The sequence below is a fragment of the Mobula birostris genome, chromosome 8 (genome assembly GCF_030028105.1).
Source record: "Mobula birostris isolate sMobBir1 chromosome 8, sMobBir1.hap1, whole genome shotgun sequence".
In the NCBI taxonomy this organism is placed as follows: domain Eukaryota; kingdom Metazoa; phylum Chordata; class Chondrichthyes; order Myliobatiformes; family Myliobatidae; genus Mobula; species Mobula birostris.
In genome coordinates, this window is record NC_092377.1 from 15,465,034 (window position 1) to 15,492,995 (window position 27,962).

The following is a 27,962-nucleotide window of genomic DNA, read 5'->3' on the forward strand; positions in this document are numbered from 1 at the left end:
ACAGGGTAAATAACAAAGTGTTCTCGCTTTCAGATTAAGCAACAAAGTCAAAACTACCATCAGGTCAACAGGGAGAGCAATGCGAAAAGCGCCGGAGGAGCCTAACGGGTCAGGCAGCTTCTGCCGGATCTGTGGAGGGGAATGAGTAGTCAACGCTTTGGGTTGAGATCTTCATCAGAAAAGAGAGATTTCACGTTTGAAGTCGAACACTCAAACCCCTGTCTTACATGCGGGGGGTTCGACTTGGGGATGCGGACAATTCATTTCCTCCCACAGATCCTGCTCGACTTGTTGAGTTCCTCCAGCAGACTGTTGATCTCTTCGGGGCTCTACTTTTAATTTTGTTTCTGAGTCATTGGATAACCACCTAGAAATTCTACATTTCTTGTTTTTGAAGCATAGAAAGCCTACAGCGCAATACAGGCCCTCTGGCTCACAATGCTGTGCCGAATATGTACTTACTTTAGAAATTACCTTAGGTTATCCATTGCCCTCTATTTTCCTAAGCTCCATGTACCTATCCAGGAGCCTCCTAAAAGACCCAATTGTATCCACCTCCACCACCATCACCGGCAGACAATTCCATGCACTCAGCACACTCTACGTTTTAAAAAATACTTACCCCTGACATCCCCGCTGTACCTGCTTCCAAGCACCTGAAAACTGTGCCTTTTCATGTTAGCCATTTCAGCCCTGAGGAAAAAGCCTCTGAATATCCACACGATCAATGCCTCTCATCATCTTGTACAGGTGTCCCCCGGTTTTCGAACGTTCACTTTACGAAACCTCACTGTTACGAAAGACCTACATTAGTACCCTGTTTTCGCTTTCAGAAGGCGTTTTCACTGTTACGAAAAAAAATACAGCGCGCGATAAAAGGCAGAGCGCGCCCCGATTCGCAGATTCGGAACTGCATTCTCGCCGGCATTGCTTAAACACATGCCTGTGAGCAGTCATTTGCAAGATGAGTTCTAAGGTATCGGAAAAGCCTGAAAGAGCTCGTAAGGGTGTTACACTTACGGTAAAACTAAACATAATTAAGCGTTTTGATTGTGGTGAACGAAGTAAGGACAAAGTGAGTTTGGCTTGTCTTGTGGAAGCTGACGAACATGATGTTGAAGAGGTTTTGGCATCCCATCACCAAGAACTGACAGATGAAGAGCTGATGCAATTGGAAGAAAAAAGGATAACAATCGAAACCGAATGAGTAATGATAAAGTAATTTTGAAAGGGTACATCGGTTTAGGAGATAATTGCAGGATGGTTTGAGTCCTTATTAAGGAACTGTGTGATAGAAAAATGCGTGAGGCTCAACAGTCAAGCAAGCCTTCCACATCAGCCACAGCAGACGATGAACCTCGACCTTCGACATGGAGGTGGGCAGAGATAGAAGAAGGTGAGCTGCTTGCTGTAATGGAAACAGACGATGATTAGATGACACCCCATTGTCCCACCACCCCAACCCTCAGGCCGCGGACAGATACCGATTCGCGGAAAATGCAGCAGTAGCCGGGAGGCACACAGCACATCTTTAAGAAAAAAGCCGAAATAAACATGCTAATTAATTAGGTGCCGCCGACACATAATTGTCGGCCCAGATCAGAGACGATTCAATCGGAAATCGGCACTGATCTGGGCCGACAATTACGTGCTGGGCAGCACCTAATTAATTAACATGTTTATTTTGGCTTTTTTCTTAAAGATGTGCTGTGTGCCTTCTGGCTACAGCTGGACCTCTGCGTACTTCGTGGATCGGTATCGGTTGGTGTCTCAGAGGGTGGGGGCCACTGCACCACCCAACCTGCGACGACTCAGTCTAACACACCACCATCAGTGTGTTCGGCAAGCTGTCCCGATTCCCGTAAGTGATACTACACTGTACATACATTATTTCTACTTTATACAGGCTGTATATTTTTAGGTGTTATTTGGTATGATTTGGCAGCTTCATAGTTTAAAGGTTACTGGAGAGCGCTTGCGCCATGTTCTTGCCAACAGCGCTTGCGTGAGATTTTCTGCCGACGGTGCTTGCGTGAGATTTTTGCTACGGAGAACAGTTCAGTAATGATTGTGGAAAAGTATTTCTACTTTATATAGGCTGTGTATTTATCATATCATTCCTGCTTTTACTATATGTTACTGTTATTTTCGGTTTTATGTGTTATTTGGCATGATTTGGTAGGTTATTTTTGGGTCTGTGAACGCTCACAAAATTTTCCCATATAAATAAATGGTAATTGCTTCTTCACTTTACGACATTTCGGCTTACGAACCGTTTCATAGGAACGCGCTACCTTCGGATGGTGGGGGAAACCTGTACACCTCAAAGTTGTGCCGAACATGTCCCTACCTTAGAAATTACTAGGCTTACACATAGCCCTCTATTTTTCTAAGCTCCATGTACCTATCCAAAGGTCTCTTGAAAGACCCTATCGTATCCACCTCCACCACCATTGCCGGCAGCCCATTCCACGCACTCAACACTTCCTGTGTAAAAAAACCTTACCCCTGACATCTCCTCTGTACCTACTCCCCAGCACCTTAAACCTGTGTCCTCTTGTGGCAACCATTTCAGCCCTGGGAAAAAGCCTCTGACTATCCACACGATCAATGCCCCTCATCGTCTTATACACCTCTATCAGGTCACCTCTCATCCTCTGTCGCTGCAAGGAGAAAAGGCCACGATCACTCAACCTATTCTCATAAGGCATGCTCCCCAATCCAGACAACATCCTTGTAAATCTTCTCTGCGCCCTTTCTATGGCTTCCACATCCTTCCAGAACTGAGCACAGAACTCCAAATGGGGTCTGACCAGGACCCTATATAGCTGCAACATTACCTCTCAGGTCTTGAACTTAATCCTGCGGTTGATGAAGGCCAATAAACCATATGCCTTCTTAACCACAGAGTCAACCTGCGCAGCAGCTTTGAGCCTCCTATGGACTCGGACCCCAAGATCTGTCTGATTCTCCACACTGCCAAGAGTCTTACCATTAATACTATATTCTGCCATCATATTTGATCTACCAAAATGAACCACCTCACGCTTATTGGGGTTGAACTCCATCTGCCACTTCTCAGCCCAGTTTTGCATCCTATTGATATCCCATTGTAAAGTGTCGTGGGAACGTGATGTATGCAGATTGATTGGGACAATTCAAGCATTGTAAGCAACACACACAAAATGCTGGAGGAACACAACAGGCCAGGCAGCATCTATGGAAAAGAGTAAACAGTCAATGTTTCTGGCCGAGACCCTTCTTCAGGACCAGCATTGTAACTACACTTTTCAAGTGAAAATCAAATGCTGGAAATGTAACATTTATAGAAAGAAAAAGGATTTCTGATTTCTGGTTTCTGATTTTTGATTTTTTTTATCCATTATAGGAACTCAAACCTGAAAGAGTAACCAAAAAGCAAGGTGTATAATTTATACATTCTTTGGTAATAAATGTGCTTTGAACCTTTGAAACATTAACTTTCTTTCTCCTACCAACATACACGTACTTTATTGGATTTAAGAGATATTTGACGGTCTAGAAGGCGTAAATGTTGTTCAGTTAATGTTTTTAACATAATGGCATATAGAATGAAGGGGTCAGTTGAGTACAGACGTTTATGCACTTTGTTTATTTATGGTGTAATTCATTTGTAGACTTAATTCTTACTTTCCGAAGTTATTGTGTGTTATGTGTTTGTTATGTGTACTACTGTGCTTTACCTGGACCTGGAGGATGTTGCTGCTGACCCTACTATTTGATGACAGCTGTGTAGGGACTGGGTTCGTATTCTGGAGATGGAAAGAACAACTATACTGGCCGGTCTGGGTTTCTTTAGAAGCTAACTCTGTTAATACATTTTCTACCATTTCTCTTCTTGGATCCTCAATTCCTTTATCTTTAAGTAATTTAACTGATAATTTTGTAGTTAAAGATACTTTGAGGATTTGGGTACAATTTAGAAAATTTTTTGAGTTTTTCACTTTCCAGTCCTATTTTTTCTAACTTTTTTTAAACCTTCTATGTCTGATGTAATTTTTAAAGAGGGGAATAGATTGGGTATTAAATGTTTTCATGATTTGTTTGTTGGAGATAGTCTCTCTTCATTTGAACAACTGTCAGTTAAGTATAGCCTACCGAGAACTCACTTTTTTCAATATTTACAAATTTAGAGACTTTGCGTTCTCAAGTACATACATTTCCTAAAAGTCCAGATAAAAATTTACTTGATATTATTTTTAATTGAAACCCTTCCATAATATATCTATATCTAATATTTATGGTATTGTTACATACCCCGTAACGGGTTAAAGAACCAGCAGAAATGGAAAACACTTTGGAGTCTGGTATTGCTGTTAATTAATGCTCATTTATTAGCAACTATGCAATACAGTAATATTAAAATCGGATAAATCAAACAGGTTAGCAAAGTTTATGCATATATAAGTGTGGAAATATAAAAACCAAGCTTCTTCAAGCCTAGGGGTAAATGGATATAGTCTTACAATGATGGGTAAATGAAATCAGTTCAGTTCATGGTATTTAGTTGAGTAGTGAGAGAAAGAGAGAGATGTCTAGTTTTTCAAGTGAGCTGATGCCGTCGATCTTCCCATTGTCCTCCGAGACTTCCAAGTTAGCCAAACTTGACCAACTTAAGAGCACCGTCTTCAATTGATAGTCTACCAACCCAGGCAAAGGTTAGACACACGGGTAGACTCCACAGGGTTGCTCTTTCACACACTCATAATCACAGATCGATCCCTCACAATCGATCCTCAGTCCCACACTTGTGGCACCTGAACAGAATAGTGGTATCTTCACCACACCATAGCGTATCTGCGTGTCCCGTGAAATAAGCAATTACGCTGGTTTAAATACTGCTGCGCTGAACACCAGCTGTCCATCAAGTAGCTCCTCCCTTCTCTCTCTGTAGGAACTCAGAAGCTGGCAGTGTCCTTGCAGAAATCCCAAACAAACTGAGTAGTCTTCGCCTCTCTCTCTCTCAATAACAAGTTGTTTGTGCTGTACAGCTGCACGCTCTCTCTGTCTTTTTAAAAGTACAGTCCATAATGAATAACTCAGGATATCATCACAGTATGTTGTTGGGAATGAGAATTATTCCTTTAGGTAAAATTAAAAATCTTTGGGAACAAGATTTACAAATTTCAGTTTCTGAGGACACTTGGAATAAAATTTGTAAATTGGTTAATACCTCATTGTTATGTGCCCGTCATTCCTTTCTACAATTTAAAGTGGTTCATAAAGCCCATATGTCTAAAGATAAGCTGTCTCGTTTTTATTCAGATATACCTTCCTTTTCTGAGAGATGTAATAATGGAGAAGCTTCGTTTTTCCATATGTTTTGGACTTGTCCGAGTCTTGAAAAATATTAGAAGGAAGTATTTCAAACTTTTTCGGTGCTTTTTAAAGTAAATTTTAAACCTAGTCCTTTGACTGCCTTATTTGGTATTGTTGGAGGAAATGATATTATTTTGGAGACACATGATCTGCATATTTTGACCTTTATTTCCCTTATAGTCAGGAGGACATTGTTGCTTACGTGGAAGGATACCTCTCCACTTACTCATACTCATTGGTTACATGATGTTATGTCTTCCTTAAATTTAGAGATGATCTGCCATTCAATTTCTGAACTTAGACAAGATTTTTTTAACATTGTGGGGACCTTTTTTTTGAATTATTTTCAAAATCTTTGATTTGCTATTAATTACAGATGTTGGCTAATAATATGTTTTACTATATATTAAGGATTTTTTCCTTTTTTTTTAACCTAACAGCTGGGTTTTTTCTGGTAATGGGTTTAGATTTTTTGTATAATAAAATTATCTCTTTTCAATATTTTGTTTAAATTTAGTTTATATGGATATGTGGTAATTACATTTCATCTGTGATTTCAATATATTGTAATCAATATATATTACATATCCTACTGTACTCTGTATTCTTTTATGTAAGAAATTAATAAAAATATTGAAAAAGAAAGGAAAGAGCAACAAGAAGACAGCAGAAGAGAGCCAGGAGAAATGCAGCCATGGTTGCCACCACTACTACATATACATGTCCCACCTGCAATGGAGCTTGTGGGTCCAGGATAGGAGTGTATAGTTATCAAAGATCTCACCGTTAAAGAAGTGGGCGTCGTCATCGGAATTTGATGGACAACTGAAGAAGAAGACTGCTTTACACCCTGGTCCAGAGAAACATCTCGTTTGATAGTATATATAGATAAATGACAATAAAGTGGGTTTCAAACTTTATTGTTAGGTGGCTTGTTTTTTTCTATTTTGATCTCTGATCTTGAAAGCAGACCTAAGGCACTGTAAACCATAAGGACAACCACAAGGATTGGGCAGGTGGTCAGAAAGCTACCTGAGAGTCATATGGACCTTGAAGACCACTCTACCTTGCAGGATGGTCATAGCAGTGAAATTCAGAGGCCATTTGGACTTGTGGTGCCTTAACAGAAAGTGGAAGAGCAATCGTCGAGCGCACCTAGACCCTGGAGAATGTGAGATTGAAAACAAACAGCTGGGGAAGCTCAGTCGACCAGGCAGCAAGATGGTCAATGTTTTGGGTGGAGACCCAGCATCAGTTAATAGTCCTTATTGACTATTTGTTTAATATGACTGTATCACTTTGATCACCTCAACCCCCCCCGCCCCCCCCCAAAAAAAGTTTGTATATCTAAACATGAGAAAGTCTGCAAATATTGGAAATCCAGAGCAACACACACAAAATGCTGAGGGAGCTCAACAGGTCAGGTAGTATCTATAGAAATTAAAAAACAGTCAATGTATTGAGCCAAGAAGGGTCTCAGCCCAACATGTTCACTGTTTATTCATTTCCATGGATGCTGCCTGACTTGCTGAGTTCCTCCAGCAATTTGTGTGTTTTAGTTTGTATACCTATTCAGTGTGGTTATGTACATTGATCACTTAGAGTCAATGGCTGCTGCTGTCCATACAATGGACTAAGTGTAAAGTAGCACTTTTCAACTATGAAGAGCAATCGTGATCATGAATAAAATCCTGGCTTTACATTAGTAATATCATTTTAGAATTTATAATTGGCAGGATTTTGACTTCATCTGTTCAGAGTTTAATATCTTTTTCTTTCAGATCCAAAGCATTATGGCATCATTAAGCTGCATATCGGTGTTTTACATTCTAAAGACTACAACCTGCAGAGCCTGTGGCTGTCAACAAGTCCAGCATTCATTGAGATTATTTTCGTGTCACACTGGGCTTCTGGGCAGTGGTGCTCCAGAACGTCAGACTTTGAACAAGGTTAAAGAATATTCGACCTATTGTGATAGAACAAAGAGAAGCCTGTCAGCACTTGCTAGTTCGGTACTCAGGAAAAATCAGTGGAGGCCATTGTCCAGGTTTGACTTTATGGATCCCAAGGAAGTTCAAAAAATAATAATCAATACAGAGAAGAGACATTGGTTAAGGAGATTTATTGTCAGCCCTGATTTGGCAAATCATATTGTGAAATGCATTGGCAATGATGGCTCTGAAAATAATGCGATAATTTTTGAATGCAATCCAGGTGCGTACATTCTAAACTGTTTTAGTATTTTGATTTCTTCAGCTCATGATGATTTACTTATGTTTTGTTGCATCTATAGGGCCTGGTGTTTTAACCCGTGCATTACTAAATAGTGGAGCGCAGAGGATTGTGGCACTGGAGAGCAATAAGCATTTTATACCAGCATTACAGGTATTTTTGCAGTCCATCTTTTATTGCTAAGAAATTGAGGACGTTATAATTTGAGTGAGGTGTGTGACACAGATTGACTTTAAAATGTCCAGTGAAAGAGCTCCCATCTCACTGCACCATGTCCTGACTTCAGTCTTTTACAAAAAAGGATGAAAGGTTAAGTTTGGTCTAGGATGTAAGATGTTAAAGCCAGCTGCATTTGTTAAAATATTCTCTCAGTCTCATCTCTTTTTTTAATTAATTAGTGCCCTTGCTTCCCTCCCTTACCCAAAAGCCCCATGGAATCTTCCTCACTATGCAAGGTGTCAAACATGTCTCTGACACTTTCTGTTGTGACAGAGCTTGAAGTATTTGAAACCTGTGATAAGATAAAGGCTGAAATGATGATGCTGATTATTGTCTACAGGGGTAAAATGGTTGTACCAGTCCATTGCCTCCCTACATTCAGTTGGACCATGGTAAATCCAAATGTAAAATCCAAGTTATCCGTCACAGAGACTGCAACTTAGTTTTTACTCTTGGAGTTTTTTATTTGTTTGATGTTTCAAAAGGGAAGATTCAACATTTTCATGCAGATATTGTTGGGGATAATAATGATGTAATTTTGAAGTTGTCATGCTGTTACATTTGTCTTGTTTTTCACAGCAGGAACATGTTGTCCTTTGCTCTAGTTTCTCAGTGTTACTCCAGGCTTAGAAAAAACCATAGAATATCAGACTATCCAGACTATCAGGAAGGTTCTGGAGTGGGTGCAGAGGAGATTCATTGGCATATTGTTTGGGACAGAGCGTTTCAGTTATGAGGTGAGACTAGAAAAGGAAGGTCTGTTCTCCTTGCGGCAGACCCATGGCTATTATAATGCAGTATTTATGGACTATTGTTGTCAGAAGTGCTATTCCTTGTTATATGTTGAAGCAAATTTCTTTTCAAAGGAAAATTGTCTCTTCACTTATTAATTTGTTTGGTTGTAAATTTCACTGATAAAGCCAACATTTATTCCCCAATCTTAAATGTCATGGAGAAAGTGGTATTTAAGATATTGTCTGACTATCTGGGCGGCATGGTAGTGTAGTGGTTAGCACAGCGCTTTACAGTACCGGAATCCAGGTTTAATTCCCACCGCTGCCTGTAAGGAGTTGTACATTCTCCTTGTGACTGCGTGGGTTTCCTCCGGATGCTCCAGCTTCCTCCCACAGTCCAAAGGCGTACCGGTTGTTAGGTTAATTGGTCATTGTAAGTTGTCCTCTGATTAAGCTAGGGTTAAATTGGGGGGTTGCTGGGCAGTGCGTCTCGAAGGGCCTATTCTGCGCTGTATCTCAATGAAAAAGCACTCTGTAGCAGAGGATTACTGATCACTTGGAAAGGCCGAGACTAATCAGGGATATCCAGCATGGTTTTGTCAAAGGCAGATCCTGTCTGACCAGTTTCATTTTATTCTTTTGAAGAGTTAATAGTCTGTATCAGTGAAGAAAAAGTAGTAGATACAGTTTACATGGTCTTTAGTAAGATGTGTAACAAGGTCTACTTGGGAGACTGATTCAAAAGGTTTGGACTTTTGGGAGGCAGAGTGAGTTAGCAAACTAGATCCAAAATTTGCTTGGCAATGGGAGATGGAGGGTCATAGTGGAGATTTGCTTTTTTTTGTGATTGGAGGCCTCTGACTTGATTTTGGGACCCATGCTTTTTATAATATACATGAATGTCAAGATCAGTAAGTACACATAGATTGGCAGAGTTGTTGATAGCGTGGAAGATAGCTTTATGGTGGGAGAGTCACAGAGCAGAGATTGTGAGGGGTTGTAAGGAGGCAAATGCAAAGTCATTCATTTTGGGAGCACCAATGAGGCTAGGGCACCTACCATGAATTTAGGGGTCTTGGGGATCATTGAGGAACAGTAATAGATTCTCAAATGTGACAAAATAGACAGATAGTATTTCTAGGAAGGTATGTAAGATACCAGCCTTCATTAGTTGGAGCAATGTAAACAGAAGTTGCGAGGTGATGCTCCAGCTTGTACACCTCAGTCAGACCTCAGCTTGAGTACTGCTTGCATTTCTAGTTACCAGACTATCAGGAAGGTTCTGGAGTGGGTGCAGAGGAGATTCATTGGCATATTGTTTGGGACAGAGCGTTTCAGTTATGAGGTGAGACTAGAAAAGGAAGGTCTGTTCTCCTTGGGGCAGAGCAGGACAAGGCAGGCATGATTGAGGGATACAAAATTGAGGAATGTGGATAAGAGAGCTTTCAGGAAACTACCCCATAATCAGAAGATAAATGTATGTACCTATCACTGAGTTTGCTTAAAAATTAAACTAATTTGGTCAAAGTAAGTATAATTTCACATTTCTTCACCAATAGAGAACATCGATTGTTGCTATAAAATGGGCTTTTTGTAAAATATATTAACCTATTGCATTTTTTAAAATTAGTCTTTAGGAAAACATGTGAATGAACAGTTGGAAGTGGTGCACTGTGACTTCTTCAAGCTGGATCCAATAGGCCGTGGCACTATGAAACCTCCTGCCATGTTTTCTGAGAAACTCTTCAATAACCTGGGAATACCAGAGGTTGCTTGGACTGCAGGTGACAACCTGTTAATCACTTTCTGTTTCGGTTACATCAGTTGAATAATGATTTTGACCATTTGAATCTGATTAAACAATATTTGTTTTCCAAAGAATTGTACAGAACTCCAGCTGTTCTCTTAAATTTGATTCATAGAAATGGGTAATTGGAAATAGAAGGTGAAAGTTTTCGAATAGTTTAGTTTGGCATAGCATCATAGGCCGAAAGGCCTGTTCCTGTGTTGTACTATTTTATGTTATAGCTCATCCCCCTTTCTTTTTGCTCTCTGAAAGGCATTCTATCAAAGGTGAACCAGAGAGTTATCTTCTGCCCTGACTACTATTTTATTCCTCAAGGTTTGCAGTCTTTGTTTGCACATTCTCTCAGTCAACCTCACAGAAGTTGCTTTCTCTGGATCAGTTGTTGCTTTTTCAAGGCTAGAATAGCAAGTGCACTTAAAATTACTTGATTGACTAAGGAAAAGAGTTAATATATTTTGGTACCATGTTAATAATAGGAATACTCAACAGTTAGTGGATTTGGATTTGAAAATTAAAAATAGTATTTTGTTAATAAGCTGCATGCATCTCTTCCAGATGTCTCACCACTTAACCAGGTAACCCTGTATTTTGGTCCTTGGGGACTTTTGTTTCAACGAAATTGCTTTATTTGTACCCCTTGACAAGCAAAATCAAATAAAATGCACTTAAAAAGAATAAGTCACTGAGAAAAGAATAAAACCTATCAGACACTGAAAAAGTGACCTGCGTGTGGAGGCAGAGAATGTCAGTCATGTTTTGCAGTTATCCTCACAGAAGCTTGTGGAGTGTTTGCAGAACTGCAAAACAGTTTGAATTAGGGAGCCTAGCTCACACTGGCAATCCAGCTAATCCCTCTCTCCACACATCATTCTGCTGCCTTGCAAATTTTCCTTTCAATTACCCAGCTCCCTTTTTTTTCACTACAATTGAATTTACCTCCACTACTTGCCTTCCCTATATCACAATGACTAGTTATGCAAAAAGTACTTGGTTATGGCCTAAGTATTTTAGACAGATACACCAAAATCTCCATATTCTTAAAATCTTTGCCTGGATTAATGAAAGCAGGTACATTATATATATGTGCTGCTGCCTTTGGGAAATTTACATCAGGATGGCATAGGTAGATTTTGATCTTCTGCAGACAAATGCATAACTTCTCTTTTTTTAAACAACGACTGATCTAAGACATTCTTATTTTCTTTCCTAGATATTCCAATTAAAGTCATTGGAATCTTTCCACAAAGAAATGAACGGAGCCTGCTTTGGAAGTTTGCTTATGCTTTGTTTGAAAGGATTTCAATTTTTCAATATGGAAGAATAGAAATGAACATGTTCATTAGTGAGAAACAGTACATGGTATGTTAGAGATCTCTTTGAAATGTTAACTCAAATCTTGTGCTTCATATTCTGTTGCTGAAATTGAATATTCCTTCATTTGTAGAAGATAACGTCAGAGCCTGGCGACATGAAACACTACGATGCATTTGCTGCATTGTGGCAGATAGCTTGTGAAATAGAGCTGTTACATAAGGTCAGTTTCTGTTTTTCAATATTATGGTAGTAAAATGCAGACTTTGATTTGCATGAACTTTGTTCCTCTGATGTCATTATGCTGGTTTTGCTTTTATCTTCATTTGTTTCCCATACAAGACATGATTGAAATTGAGTGAAGTGTTTACTTCTTTGACGTGATCTCTGAATAAATATTTCTTTCTCAGGAACCTTGTTCATCTTTTACTACAAATTTTAAAAACAGTGGAAGTGTGAAACGAGGCGTGGTAAGCTTTTACTTTATCTTGTGTGTTATGAAGTGCAAGTTATCTCAATTGCATCTGTACCTTCATTATTCAAAATCATTAGGAAGAATCCTAAGAAGGTGGGTGTAAGGTTGAGCCCATTTTTCCTCAAGGATCATAATCTCAGAAAAATGGGGATATTCCTCTCCCGAGAGACTGGCAATCATTGACCAGTTTATGGAATATTTAGTCGATAGGTGGTGAATCTTTTTGAGAGCGTGTGCCAAATTGGCGATAATCTTTTAACTTTTTTTTAAAATTCTCACATGCTGTGGTAACTTTGACCAGAGGTTATCATTGATTAATGAATTAGTAACAGTAATCATGAACTTTTTTAAAGAAGCATTAATGCTTTGCTTATTTATGTCTATTCATTGTTTTACTATTAATAAAAGTATAATGCTAAAATTAATGAAGCATTTTGAAGACCTGTTCAAAAGTTATTAATGTTAATCTTTTAAAAATACAATTGAGAAATAACAACATTTCTAAACAGTATTGTTATTTTATCTGTTTACCATCCAAATACTGATGTGTACAGCAAGTCTGCGAGGATTTCAAAATGTATTATACAACGTGTGTTCTCACAACTATCCAGCTGGCACCAAGCCGGCTTGAGACATTTCCGATGGAAACATCACATTGCTTTCAGCTTATAAAAAATCATTTGCTGCTTTATTTGGCAACAAAGATAATTGTCATATATCTTTATTATTGGTGGAGTTTAAAGAGTTGAGAGGTGGCATTGCATACTGCTTGCCAACAAAATTTTTGAGTATGCATTTTGGACACTATCCCTGTTAATTATAAAATTAGTTTAGCCCTGGCAGAACAAACAGGAGATTGCACAGCTTATTTCCATTTCTTAGCTTGTTAACTTTCATTCTTCAATTTGTAAATAAATCAGTTGAAATAAGTTAACCATCTTAAAGAATTACCGATTTCACAATCTTCTGAAGGACTTAGCAGACTTATTCTTAAGCATGTAGGTATGGCATCTTTAAGCAGCTGAAGGTATATTGCCATTGCCAAAAGAGATGGAGGAGGGGAGGACTACAAGCTAGATTGAAACACAGGGGAACGAAACATCTTCTACGCAGCATCTTGTTAGCAAATGTTGAGTTGCTACCTGTTCCATGGAGTTATAGCTCACTCTGGATACATCGGTAAGACCTGAACGCTATACATAGGAAGGACTGGACTGCTGATTCAGAGAATGCAAAGGATAGGGGTCTGTGTTTCATGATGAACTCTTTGTGGTGGTTGGATGCAGTGGTCTTGTCACATTGTTGTTCTCCTGGAACACTTAATGATTACGTGCCGACCATTTTCCAAGAGAGTTCTCCTCCGTGATCCTGACCACAGTTTGCATATCCCCAAAGACCGACGTTTTGGAGACACTTGAGATACTGAATGCTACTATCAGCAAATGAACAGCCTACTCTGATGCCTTCCAAATCATAGTTGGGGTACTTCAATAAGGCTTGTTTGAAGAAATCTCTGCCCAATTATCAACATATAACCTGTAGCAGCAACACACCAGACCACTGCTAAACTTCAATTAAGAATTCTTACTGTTCCATAGAAGCATAGAGAAACATACAGGCCCTTCGGCCACAATGCTGTGCCAAACACGTACTTACTTTAGAAATTAGCTCGGGTTACCCATAGCCCTCTATTTTTCTAAGCTCCATGTACCTATCTGGGTGTCTCTTAAAAGACCCTATTGTATCCACCTCCACCACCGTCACCAGCAGCCCATTCCACGTACTCACCACTCTCTGTGTAAAAAAAAAAAAAAAAAAAAAAACCTACCCCTGACATCTCCTCTGTACCTTCTTCCAAGCACCTTGAAACTGTACCCTCAGGCACAGACTATAAACGTGCATAGACTATATTTCAGGAACCTGATTACTTGGCGTCCTTCTACCTGCGTACAGGCAGAGGCTAAAGAGCACGGCTCCAGAGATAAGAATAGCAAAGAGGTGGTTGCCGGAGGCAGAGGAACAGCTGCGGGATCGTTTCCAGTCAGTGGACTGGGTCATCTTCAAGAACTCATCAGCAGATCTGTATGAATACACCACAGTTGTCACAGACTTCATTAAAACAGCCATAGACAAATGTATCCCCACAAAATTATTCAGAGTCTTTCCCAACCAGAAGCCCCAGATGAAACATGAGATCTACAGTCTGCTGAGGGCCAGATCAATGGCATTCAGGTCTGACACCAAATAAAATACATGAGGTCCAGGTACTATTTCAGGAAAGCCATCTCACATGCAAAGTGGCATTTCGGGACCAAACTTGAATCACTGAAGGATGCTGAACAGCTGTGGCAGGCTTGAATGTTATTACCTCTTACAAAATGCAGCCAAGTGACATAGGTGACAGTAGCACTTCATTCCCAGATGAGCTGAATGACATCTATGCTCACTTTGACCATCAGAAGCGAGGGGAATGAATATCCTGGGAGGGAGGTTTGCTAATGCTATTGGGAGGGTTTAAACTAGATTTGCAGGGGTCGGGAACGGAAGTGAAGAGGCAGAGATGTTGCAGTTGGTGCACAAATAATGACAGCTTGTAGGAAGTTTATGAGGAAGGATGGATAGATGATAGAGTAAAGAAGCACTCAGCCAGATGGTTTGAGGTGCATCTACTTTGATGCAAGGAGTATCATGAACAAGACAGATAAACTTAGAGTGTGGAGCAATACATGCAACTATGATGTTGTGGCCATTACAAAGACTTGGATGACTTGGGCAGGAATTGCTGCTGAATGTGCCGGGCTTTATATGTTTCAAAAAGGACAGGGAGGAAGACAAAAGAGGAGGGGAGAGTGGCACTGCTGATCAGGGATAGTATCACAGCTGCAGAAAAGGAGGAAGTCATGAAATGTCTACTGAGTCATTGTGGGTGGAAGTCAGAAACAGGAAGGGAGAAATAACTCCAGTGGGTATTTTTTACAGACCCCCCCCCCACCCCCAATAGTTATAGAGACATCGAGGAGCAAATGAGGCAGATGCTGGAATGCTGCAATAATAATAGGGTTGTTTTCAACTTGCCTAATATGACTGGTATCTCCTTAGAACAAGGGGTTTACATGGGGTGGAGTTTGTTCGATGTGTTCAGGAAGGTTTCCTGATGCAATATGCAGATAAGCCAGCTAGAGCAGAGGCTGTACTTGATCTGGTATTGGGAAATTAATCTGGTCAGGTGTCAGATCTCTTGGTGGGAGAGCATTTTGGAGGTAGTGATCACAACTCTATCTCCTTTACCATAGTGCTGGAGAGCAATAGGAGCAGAAAATTTGGGAAAATATTTAATTGGGGTAGGGGGAAATCTGATGCTTTTAAGCAGGAACTTGGGAACATAAATTGGGAGCAGATGTTTTCAAGGAAATGCATGGCAGAAATGTGGCACATAAGACCATAAGATATAGGAGCAGAAATAGACCATTTCGCCCATTGAGTCTGCTCTGCTATTCAATCAAGGGCTGATCCAATTCTTCCAGTCATCCCCACTCCCCTGCCATTTCCCCGTACCCTTTGATGCCTTAGCTAATCAAGAACCTATCTATCTCTGCCATAAATGCACCCAATGACTTGGCCTCCACAGCCGCTCGTGGCAACAAATTCCACAGATTTACCACCCTCTGACTAAAGTAATTTCTCCATATCTCTATTCTAAATGGACGTCCTTAAATCCTGAAGTCATGCCCTCTTGCCCTAGACTCCCCAACCATGAGAAATAACTTTGCCATATCTAACCTGTTCGGGCCTTTTAACATTCGGAATATTTTTATGAGACCTCCCCCCCCATTCTCCTGAACTCCAGGGAATACACCCCAAAAGCTGCCAGACTTTCCTCATACGGTAACCCTGTCATTCCTGGAATCATTCTCGTGAATCTTCTCTGAACCCTCTCCAATCTTAGTATATCCTTTCTAAAATAAGGAGCCCAAAACTGCACACAATACTCCAAGTGTGGTCTCACAAGTGTCTTATAGAGCCTCAACATCACATTCCTGCTGTTATATTCTATACCTCTAGAAATGAATGCCAGCATTGCATTTGCCTTCTTCACCACTGACTCAACCTGGAGGTTAAGCTTTAGGGTATCCTGCCCAAGGACACCCAAGTCTCTTTGCATCTCTGCATTTTGAATTCTGTCCCCATCTAAGTAATAGCCTGCCCGTTTATTTCGTCCACCAAAGTTCATGACCATACACTTTCCAACATTGTATTTCATTTGCCACTTCTTTGCCCATTCCCCTAAACTATCTAATTCTCTCTGCAGGCTCTCTGTTTCTTCAACACTACCCGCTCCTCCACCTATCTTTCTATCATCGGCAAATTTAGCCACAAATCCATTAATCCCATGGACCAAATCATTGACATACATCATAAAAAGCAGCAATCCCAACAACAACCCCTGTGGAACTCCACTGGTAACTGGCAGCCAGCCAGAATAAGATCCCTTTATTCCCAATCTCCGTTTTCTGCCGATCAGCCAATGCTCCATCCATGCTTGTAAATCCCATGTCATTCTGTGGGATCTTATCTTGCTAAGCAGCCTCATGTGCAGCACCTTGTCAAAGGCCTTCTGAAAATCCAAGTACACCACATCCACTGCATCTCCTTTGTGTACACTGGTTGTAATTTCCTCAAAAAATTGCAGCAGGTTAGTCAGGCAGGATTTTCCTTTCACGAAACCATGCTGGCTTTGGCCTATCTTGTCATGTGCCTCCAGGTACTGTGTAATCTCATCGTTAACAATTGATTCCAACAACTTCCCAACCACTGACGTCAGGCTAACAGGTCTAGCAGCATCCGTGGAAACGATCAGTCAACATTTCGGGCCAGAACCCTTCATCAGGACTGAAGAGAGAAGGGGCAGAGGCCCTATAACGAAGGTGGGAAGGAGAAGACTGGTAGGTTCCAGGTGAAAGATAAAGGGGTGGGGGAAGGGAAGCAGGGAGGGGATAGGCAGGAAAGGTGAAGAAGGAATAGGGGAAAGCACAATGGATAGTAGAAGGAGGCAGAATCATGAAGAAGGTAGTGGGCAGCTGGGGGAGGGGGCACAGTGAAATTGGGATAGGGGAAGGGAGGGGGAGGGAATTACTGGAAGTTGGAGAATTCAATATTGTGCTTTCCCCATTCCTTCTTCACCTTTCCTGCCTATCCCCTCCCTGCTTCCCCTCCCCCACCCCTTTATCTTTCCCCTTATTGGTCTTTCACCTGGAACCTACCAGCCTTCTCCTTCCCACCCTCCCCCCACCTTCTTTATAGGGCCCCTGCCCCCTCCCTCTTCAGTCCTGACGAAGGGTTCCAGCCTGAAACGTTGACTGATCGTTTCCATGGATGCTGCCCAACCTGCTGAGTTCCTCCAGCGTGTTGTGAGTGTTGCTTTGACCCCAGCATCTGCAGGGTATTTTGTGTTTAGGCTAACAGGTCTATAGTTTCCTTTCTGCTGCCTCCCACCCTTCTTAAATTTGCAATTTTCCATTCATCTGGTACAATGCCAGAATTGATCAATTCTTGAAAGATCATTAATGCCTCCACAATCTCTCCAGCTACTTCCTTCAGAACCCGAGGGAGCATAACATCAGGTTCAGATTTATCCACCTTCAGACCATTAAGCTTCCTGAGCACCTTCTCAGTCGTAATTTTCACTGCACAAACTTCACCTCCCTGACATGCTTGAATGTTCAGTATACTGCAAACATCTTCCACTGTGAAGCCTGACACAAAGTACGCTTTCAGTTCCTCTTCCATCTCTGTGTCTCTCATTACAATATCTCCAGCGTCATTTTCTATTGGTCCTATGTCTACCCTCAACTCTATTTTACCCTTTATATACTTAAAATGTTCAGGGAACATTTGCATGGAGTTCTGCATAGGTATATTCCATTGAGGCAGGGAAAGGATGGTAGGGTAAAAGAACCATGGTGTACAAAGGATGTAGAAAATCTAGTTAAGAAGAAAAGAAAAGCTTACAAAAGGTTCAAGAAACTAGGTACTGTTTGAGCTCTAGAAAATTACAAGGGTGCCAGGAAGGAGCTCAAGAATGAAATTAGAGTTAGAAAGGGCCATGAAAGGCCTTGCCGAGCAGGATTAAGGAAAACCCCCAAGCATTCTACAAGTATGTGAGGAGCAAGAGGATGAGCCATGTAACAAGAGGACCAATAGCAGTGAGAGTGCAAACGTGCATCGAGCCGGAGGAGGTAGCGGAGGTACTTAATGAATACTTTGCTATAGTATTAACCAGTGAAAAGGACCTTGGCGATTGTAGGGATGACTTACAGCGGACTGAAATACTTGAGCATATAAACATTAAGAAAGAGGTTGTACTGGAGCTGTTGAAAGGTATTAAGTTAGATAAGTTGCTGGGACCGGATGAGATATACCGCAGGCTACTGTGGGAAGTGGGGTATATTGCTAAGCCTCTAGCGATAATCTTTGCATCATCAATAAGGACGGGAGAAGTACCAGAGGATTGGAAGGTTTCAGATGTTGTTCCCTTGTTCAAGAAAGGGAGTAGAGATAACCCAAGAAATTATAGACCAGTGAGCCTGACTTCAGTGGTGAGCAAGTTGTTGGAGAAGACCCTGAGAGGCAGGATTTATGAGCATTTGGAGAGACATAATCTGATTAGGGACAGTCAGCATTGCTTTGTCAAGGGCAGGTCATGCCTTATGAACTTGGACCCTGGACAAACCCCACTTGAAGTACTGCGCTCAGTTCTGGTCACTATAGAAAGGATGCAGAGGAGATTTACATGGATGTTGCCTGAATTGGGGAGCATCCCTTATGAGAATTGGTTGAGTGAACTCGGTCTTTTCTCCTTGGAGCATCGGAGGATGAGAGGTGACCTGACAGAGGTGTATAAGATGATGAGAGGCATTGAACATGTGGATAGTCAGAAGCTTTTTCCCAGGGCTGTGATGGCTAACACGAGAGGGCACAATTTTAAGGTGCTTGGAGGTAGGTACAGAGGAGATGTCAGGGGTAAGTTTTTTACGCAGAGAGTGGTGACTGCGTGGAATGGGCTGCCGACAATGGTGGTGGAGGCAGATACGATAAGGTCTTTTAAGAGAATCCTGGATAGATACATGGAGCTTAGAAAAATAAAGGGCTATGAGTAACCCTAACTAATTTCAGAATCAGAATCAGGTTTATTATCACCGGCATGTGATGTGAAACTTGTTAACTTAGCAGCAGCAGTTCAATGCAATGCATAATCTAGCAGAGAAAAAAAATAATAAATAAAATAAAAATAATAAATAAACAAGTAAGTCAATTACGTACATTGAATAGATTTAAAAAACGTGCAAAAACAGAAATACTGTATATTAAAAATAATGTGAGGTAGTATCCAAGATTCAATGTCCATTCAGGAATCGGATGGCAGAGGGAAAGAAACTGTTCCTGAATTGCTGAGTGTGTGCCTTTGGGCTTCTGTACCTCCTACCTGATGGTAGGAGTAAGTACATGTTCGGCACAGCATTATGGGCCGAAGGGCCTGTATCGTGCTGTCGGTTTTCTATGTTTCTATGAACTTAATTGAATTCTTTGAGAATGTAACAAAACACATTGACGAAGGTACAAACGTAGAACAGTGGATGTAGCGTATATGGATCTCAGTAAGGCATTTGATAAGGTTCCCCATGTGAGGCTCATTCAGAAAGTAATGAGGCAAGGATTCCAAGGAGACCTTGATTTGTGGATCCAGAATTGGCTTGACCACAGAAGGCAAAGGGTGGTTGTGGATGGTTCGTATTCTGCATGGAGGACGGTGACCAGTGGTGTCCCACAGGGATCTGTTCTGGGACGACTCCTTTTAGTGATTTTTATAAATGACCTGGATGAAGAAGTTAAAGGGTGGGTTAGTAAGTTGCTGATGACACAAAAGTCAGGGTGTTGTAGATAGTTTGGAGGGTTGTCAGAGATTACAGCGGGACATCAATAGGATGCAGAACTGGGCTGAGGAGTGGCAGATTGAAGTTCAACCCAGATAAGTTTGAAGTGGTCCATTTTGGTTGGTCAAATTTGAAGACAAGATATAAAATTAATGGTAAAACTCCTGGCAGTGTGGAGGATCACCTAAATCTTGGAGCCCATGATCAAAGCTACTACACAGGTTGACAGTGTTGTTAAGAAGCTGTATGGTATGTTGGTCATCATCAATCGTGGGACTGAGTTCAAGAGCCGTGAGATAATGTTACAGCTATATAAGACCTTAGTTAGGCCCCACTTGGAGTACTGTGTTTAGTTCAGGTCACCTCATTACAGGAAGGATGTGGATACTGTAGAGAAAGTGCAGAGGAGATTTACAAGGATGTTACCTGGATTAGAGAGCATGCCTTATAGGTTGAGTGAACTTGGCCTTTTCTCCTTGGAGCAACTGAGGGTGAGAAGTGACCTGATAGAGGTATATAAGATGATGAGAGGCACTGATTGTGTGGATAGCCAGAGGCTTTTTCCCAGGGCTGAAATGGCTAACACAAGGGGGCATAGTTTAAGGTGCTTGGATGTAGGTACAAGGGGGATGTCAGAGATGTTTTTCACACAGACAGTAATGGGTGTGTGGAATGCACTGTCAGCAAATGTGGTGGACACGGATACAATAGGGTCTTATAAGAGACTCTTAGATGGGTACATGGAGCTTAGAAAAATAGAGGGTAAAGCAGTAGGGAAATTCTATGCAGCTTCTTGAGTAGGTTACATGGTCGGCACAACATCATGGGCTGAAGGGCCTGTAATGTGCTGTAGATTTTCTGTTTTAAAACAGAGGAACCTTCACAAACTCCCATAGCCCTGGTGACCCCGTGATTCCAGTCCCTGAGTCTAATGTGCGAGCATCCTTTGAGTCAGGAGGGTGAACCCATGAAAGCATCTGGCTCCGATAGGGTACCTGGCCAAGTACGTAACAGTGGTGTTGATCAATTGGCTGGAGTGTTCACCGCTGTTTTTAACTTCTCGGCAGTCTGAGGTACCTACCTGCTTCAAGCAGACTTCAATTATACTGGTGTCTAAGAAGAGTGTGGTGAGCTGCCTCAATGACTATGGTCCAGTAGCACTTGCATCTACAGAGGTGTAAGTACTTGGAGAGGTTGATGATGAAAACATATCAACTCCTGCCTGAGAAGCGACTCAGATCTTCTCAGCCTTCACAACAGGTTCACAGCAGATGCCATTTCATTGGTTCTTCACTCAACCCTGGAACATCTGGACAGAGAAGATGCATACATCAGGATGCTCTTTATTGACTAGATCTTGGCATTCAATACTATCATCCCCTCAAAATTAATCAATAAGCTTCAAGGTTTTGCCCTCAATACCTCCTTGTGCAAATGGATATTTTATTCCATCGCTTACAGATCCCATTCAGTTTGGATTGGCAACAGCAGCTCTGCGACAATACATCAGCACAGGTGCACCACAGGACTGTGTGCTTAGCCCCTCTGTTCTACTCAGTTTACTTATTATTTAGAATTAAAGTGTGAAACAGTCCCACCACCCAGCAACACACCGATTTAACCCTAGGCAAATCACAGGACAATTTACAGTGACCAATTAACCAACTATCAGTACATCTGTGGACTAAGGGAGGAAACACCGTGTTCACGGGGAGGACGTACAAAATCCTTACAGAGGATGTGGAATTGGACTCCGAACCCTGACTCCCCAAACTGTAATACCTATTTTATACTTATGACTGTGTGGCTAAGCACAGTTCAATTCCAGGTTTAATTTTGCTGATGACACCAGTGGTTGGCCGAATCAAAGGTGGTGACGAATCAGTATATAGGAAGGAGATTGAAAATCTAGCTGAGTGGTGCAACAACAACAATCTCACACTCACTCAATATCAGCAAGACCAAGGAACTGACTATTGATTTCAGGAGGAAGAAACCAGAGGTCCATGAGCTAGTCCTCATTGGGGGATCAGAGATGGAGAGGGTCAGCAACTTTAAATTCCTCAGTGTGGTCATTTCAGAGGATCTGTTCTGGGCCCAGCACATTAGTGCCAATATGAAGAAAGCACAGCAGCGTTTCTACTTCTTCAGGAGTTTGCGAAGGTTCACATCACAGCATGGTATGGAATCACCAATGCCCTTGATTGTAAAATCCTACAAAGAGTAGTGGATACAGCCCAGTCATTCACAGGGAAGCATTCCCCACCATTGAACACATCTATAAGGCGCGTTGTCCTAGGAATGCAGCATCCATCATCAAGGACCCCCACCAGCCAAGCCATTCTCTCTTCTTGCTGTTGCCATTAGGAAGAAGGTACAGGAGACTCAGGGCCCCACCACCAGAATCAGGATGTCTCAGCCATCAAGCACTTGAACCAGATGGGATAATTTCACTCGCCCCATCACTAAACTGTTCTCACAACTTATGGACTCACTTTCCAGGACTCTTCATCTCATGTTTTTGATATTTATTGCATATTATTTAATATTACTACCTTTTCTTTTGTGTTTGCACAATCTGTTGTGTTTTGCGCATTGGTTGTTTGTCCATCCTGTTGATTGATTCTATTGTGTTTCTTGAATCTACTGTGTATGCATGCAATAAAATGAATCTCAGGGTTGTATATGGTGACATGTCTGTACTTGGATAATAAATTTGCTTAGAACTAATAAATGCCCCTACATATTTGTTAAAAAAAGAATCAGTGACTATATGAGCCCATTGTTGTTCAGACTGCTTTTTCTCATCATAATGTATATGTGGTATTCTGTGGGTTTACTTTTCACAAACACTGTTCAATTGTGCCTAATTGTTTAATTTCTACCTGAATAATTTTTCAGAAGATTAAAGTTTTGCATCATCTTTATTTATATCTCTCAAAGGGGAAGGCCATTCGACACATCGAGGTCATGGCAGTTCTGGAGCAATACCATCATGACAATTCCTGTAACCAATTTGTTTCACGCCTATTGAATACTTCTCCTACCAACCACTTGCTCTTAATCTAAGCGACCAGTCTGCCTACCAACCAGTCTTCGTGGTGAAGGACGAAACCAGAGTACCCAGAGGGAATCCACATTATCATGGGGAGAATGTGTGGGACTGGGAATTAGATCATTTCTACAAATAACTGCTGTGAAGCAGTGCCGCCCTTTTCATTGCCAACATTATTTGGATTTCCGAAACATTTATCATCTCCTTAATACTTTTTCTGTTTGAAAGATGCAAGTTTATGTGAGACAAGTTTTTTTTTTTGTAGGTTAAAAATAGAAGGCTCAGTAGAATACAATTCTTTCATGTTCTAGGTGATTTTATAACTTCAGAGTATCTGTTTTTATGAATATTTTTAAAAATTAAGCTTAAAATTACCTATATCTTTTGAGCAGATGCCAGATGACCATCTGTGTCTCGTACGACTGACACCCCGCAAAGACTTGTTCAATGAGACTTTAACAACATTCAATTCAACCACACTGGTATTGATGCTGAAGCAGTGCCTTACAAAACGAAAAACAAATCTGATTAACAAATTGGAGTAAGTATCTAGTGTGGATTTCAGCAGACTTCAATCATCACCGGCACTCACTCATGGGAGAGGCAGTACAAAGTTTAAAAAGTGCTCAAGGTCTTTTGGGACTTTCTCCCAGGCTTCAGTCATAATGATCCATTATGCACATGGCAAAGGCCAATTTTTTTAAAAGCGAGATACAGTATAAGTAGAGTGGTCATTGTGTTAGTGGGGCATTGTTAGAGTCGTCAGGCTTTGGTTCAAGAAGCTTATGCAAGAAGGGGCAAAGGCTCCAAGCAAGTTTTTCTTTCTTTTAGTACATAGCTGGTACAGTGAGGATGAGTTTAAGGATGTTCTTCGTGTGAGATGTGGGAATGCTGGGAGACCTCTTAGCTGCCTGATAACTAAGGCAGAGATTGATAGATTCTTGATTAGTCAAGGCATGAAGGCTTACGGGGAGAAGGCAGGAGTTTGGGGCTGAGACGGAAAATTTTTCAGCCATGATGAAATGGTGAAACAGGCTCGATGGGCCAAATGGCTTATTTCTTCTCCTATATCTTATAGTCAAAGTGCATCAAGTTGAAGCTCCTTACAACCCATGTTAGGGAACTGGAGCTGCAGCTGAATGACCTTTCAGAATGAGGAGATGATATCTCAGAGCTACAGGGAGGTAGTCTTGTCTGAGTGTGCAAGAGGTAGGTAGATGGGTCAGGAAAGGGGAAGGAAATGGGCAGCCAGTGCAGAGTAGTGCTGTGGCCATTTCCCTCAATGATAAGTATTCCACTTTGGATACTGTTGGGGAGAGCAACCTACCAGGGGAAAGCCACAGCAACCAGGTCTCTGGCACTAAATCCGGCAGTGTGGCTCAGAAGGGAAGGGTGAAGAAGAAAATTGCAGTAGTGATAAGGATTCCCAAGTTAGAGAATCAGACAGGAGATTCTGTGGACGTGAAAAAGACACTTCAGTGTTATGTTGCCTCCAGGTGCCAGGGTATGGGGATGTCTTGGATCAGGTCCACAGCATCCTAAAGGAGGAGAATGAACAGCCAGAAATCATGGAACATGTTGGTGCCAATGATGTAGGCAGGAAAAAGGATGAGGTCCTGAAGGGAGAATATAGGGAGTTAGGTAGAAAGCTGAAAAGCAGGACCTCAAGGGTAGTAATCCCTGGATTGCTGCCTGTGCCTCCTGTGTTTGAAGGTAAGAATTGGATGGTTTGGCTGAGGAATTGGTGCAGCTGGCAGGGTTTCAGATTTCTCTATCCTGGGCCAGTCTTTCAAGTTGTCTTCTGGTGTAGCCCATTGAGGATCCTTCCTCTCCCAGGGACGAGGTCTTTGGAGCTTCTGTTGGTGTTTCTGTAGCTCTGGGTTTTTATAGGACTGGGTTGTTAGCCCCATGCTCAACCCTCCTCCTTTCAATTCTGGGCTTGGGATCGTCCATGGTGGAGTTTTCTATCTATAGTTGTATGATTTTATTGTCGCAACTTATTCTGAAAACAGAACATAACAAAGTTGGGCGTATCTTTTCAAAGTTGAGAAGGGATGTTACTAGTTTTCTATCATTGCCTTATTTATCATATCCAACACAATGGGGTTTATATAGTTTATCAAATGCTAATTTGTAAACATTCTTCAATTTTTTTTAAATCTTTGATAGGTCTTGGTGTCCTGGAGGAGGAATAAAATTAATGAGACAACTAGATTTGCCAGAGGATGTATGGACAGGAAATGTGTTTCCAGAGGAATACAAAAGACTCTTTGAAGCAATGAAACACTCTCAGGATTTTGTTCACAGTTGGTTATATGGCGAAGTTTTGGAGAATATGCATTCAACTGTGTCACACATCTAAATGTAAACCTTCAAAGAAATTGGACTGTCAGAAACAGGAGAGTTTTATGTAGTAATGCATGCAACTGCCCATTGGCAATCACATCCAAGACACTGAATACCTCTATGTATCACTTGAATGAAGTATGATATAGTTCTATTTCATTGCACCTGTCAGTGAAATCTTAAATTGGTTTCACTCTGTTGTAAGCCATGTTATATGCTGTATTCAGCATTTCCTCATTTGTCTTGGGGGCCTGGGTGTAAACTGTTGAACTCAAAATGGCCATATTTTAAAGTTCTGTGAGAATGTGGTTGACATGGGATTGGACACAGCAGGGAGTCTGGGTAAATTCAAATACTGATATATTAATTATATATTAATATATAATTTAATATATTCAAATGTGGAGACATTTTATTCAAGTGAATTTTTTATTTGATATGTATAACTTGCATAATGTAACTTCCACTTGAATTCTTTTGGCTCACCAGATGTTTAAATTATATCTCTTCAGAATTTGGTTAAGGGTATTGTTGTGATGAATTGCAACTCTCAATAAAAGGTCAAGTGCTTCAGGAGCAAAAATAAATTGAAGGTACTAGATTATTCTTTCATGCAAAAGTTTGGGCACCCCTGGTCAAAACTTCTGTTACTGTGAATAGCTAAGCGTGTAAAAGATGACCTGATTTCCAAAAGGCATAAAGTTAAAGATGACACATTTCTTCAATATTTTAAGCAAGATTACTTTTTTATTTCCATCTTTTACAGTTTCAAAATAACAAAAAAGGAAAAGGGCCCGAAGCAAAAGTTTGGGCACCCTGCATGGTCAGTACTTAGTAACACCCCCTTTGGCAAGTATCATAGCTTGTAAATGCTTTCTGTAGCCAGCTAAGGGTCTTTCAATTCTTGTTTGGGGGACTTTCGTCCATTCTTCCTTGTAAAAGGCTTCTAGTTCTGAGAGATTCTTGGGCCGTCTTGCATGCACTGCTCTTTTGAGGTCTATCCACAGACTTTAGGTCGGGGTACTGTGAGGGCCATGGCAAAACCTTCAGCTTGCTCCTCTTGAGGTAGTCCATTGTGGAATTTGAGGTGTGTTTAGGATCATTATCCTGTTGTAGAAGCCGTCCTCTTTTCATCTTCAGCTTTTTTACTGATGTGTGATGTTTGCTTCCAGAATTTCCTGGTAAAAAATTGAATTCATTCTTCCCTCTACCAGTGAAATGTTCCCTGTGCCACTGGCTGCAACACAAGCCCAAAGCATGATCGATCCACCCCTGTGCTTAACAGTTGGAGAGGTGTTCTTTTCATGAAATTCTGCACCCTTTTTTCTCCAAACATATCTTGGCTCATTGTAGCCAGAAAGTTCTATTTTAACTTCATCAGTCCGCAGGACTTGTTTCCAAAATGCATCAGGCTTGTTTAGGTGTTCCTTTGCAAACTTCTGATGCTGAATTTTGTGGTGAGGACACAGAAAAGGTTTTCTTCTGATGACTCTTTCATGAGGGTCATATTTGTGTAGGTGTCGCTGCAGGGTAGAACAGTGCACCATCACTCCAGAGTCTGCTAAATCTTCCTGAAAGTCTTTTGCAGTCAAACGGGGGTTTTGATTTGCCATTCTAGCAATCCTACAAGCAGTTCTCTTGGAAAGTATTCTTGGTCTTCCAGACTTCAACTTGACCTCTACCGTTCCTGTTAACTGCCATTTCTTAATTACATTACGAACTGAGGAAACGGCTACCTGAAAACGCTTTGCTATCTTCTTATAGCCTTCTCCTGCTTTGTGGGCATCATTTATTTTAATTTTCAGAGTGCTAGGCAGCTGCTTAGAGGAGCCCATGGCTGCTGATTGTTGGGACAAGGTTTGAGGAGTCAAGGTATTTATAAAGCTTTGAAATTTGCATAACCTGGCCTTTCCTAATGATGACTGTGAACAAACCATAGCCCTAACAAGCTAATCAGTTCATCTTCTACTCACTTAACGATTCACAGTAACAGAAATTTTGACCGGGGTGCCCAAACTTTTGCAGGCCACTGTAGGTTAAACGCTTAGAAGGCTTATGATTCAGATCAGTAAATATATAACAGTGCATTTATCCCTGATAGGGTTGGCTTGCAAATACCACTTCAGTTCTAGCTACAGTTATGTACAGGTAACAGCGGTGGAAAAGTAAAGTTTGGCATGAATATTGTACACCAAGTAAAAACGTTGAGATTTTTCATTGGGGTTTTGGCTTTTTATTTTTATTCTCTGTATATAGTGATATTGTTAGATGATGCTTATAAGATAAAAACCTGAGAAATAAGTGCAGGAATAGGACATACCTTGAGCCTATTCTTCCATTCAAAACTATTATGCTATCCTTTCCTTATATTCCTTGGTCTTTAAATATGCCGGAATTATACATCTGTTTTGAATGCAATCCAAAGTAAAAAATGTGGAAGATAGGTCACCCTTTTGAATAATGAAATGTCTTCTCATTTCTGTTTTATGTTGCC

General features: G+C 41.0%; 1 protein-coding gene across 3 annotated transcripts in view; it reads left to right on the top strand.

Moving 5' to 3' along the window:
• The window catches only part of tfb2m (transcription factor B2, mitochondrial), a 28,203-nt gene extending 520 nt beyond the window's left edge, over positions 1 to 27,683 (top strand). Inside the window, exons 1-9 of one of the 3 annotated variants that reach the window (XM_072264816.1) lie at positions 47 to 1,396; positions 7,140 to 7,572; positions 7,652 to 7,743; positions 10,174 to 10,327; positions 11,561 to 11,709; positions 11,795 to 11,884; positions 12,072 to 12,131; positions 23,515 to 23,663; positions 25,292 to 27,683. In XM_072264816.1, the coding sequence (XP_072120917.1) occupies positions 7,152 to 7,572; positions 7,652 to 7,743; positions 10,174 to 10,327; positions 11,561 to 11,709; positions 11,795 to 11,884; positions 12,072 to 12,131; positions 23,515 to 23,663; positions 25,292 to 25,484 (1,308 nt within the window). In that variant the 5' untranslated portion in view covers positions 47 to 1,396; positions 7,140 to 7,151 and the 3' untranslated portion in view covers positions 25,485 to 27,683. Of the gene's footprint in view, positions 1 to 46; positions 1,397 to 7,139; positions 7,573 to 7,651; positions 7,744 to 10,173; positions 10,328 to 11,560; positions 11,710 to 11,794; positions 11,885 to 12,071; positions 12,132 to 23,514; positions 23,664 to 25,291 lie in introns of those variants that run through there. The other 2 variants (XM_072264815.1, XM_072264817.1) reach the window with 2 other exon arrangements.
• Positions 27,684 to 27,962: the final 279 nt, after the last annotated feature.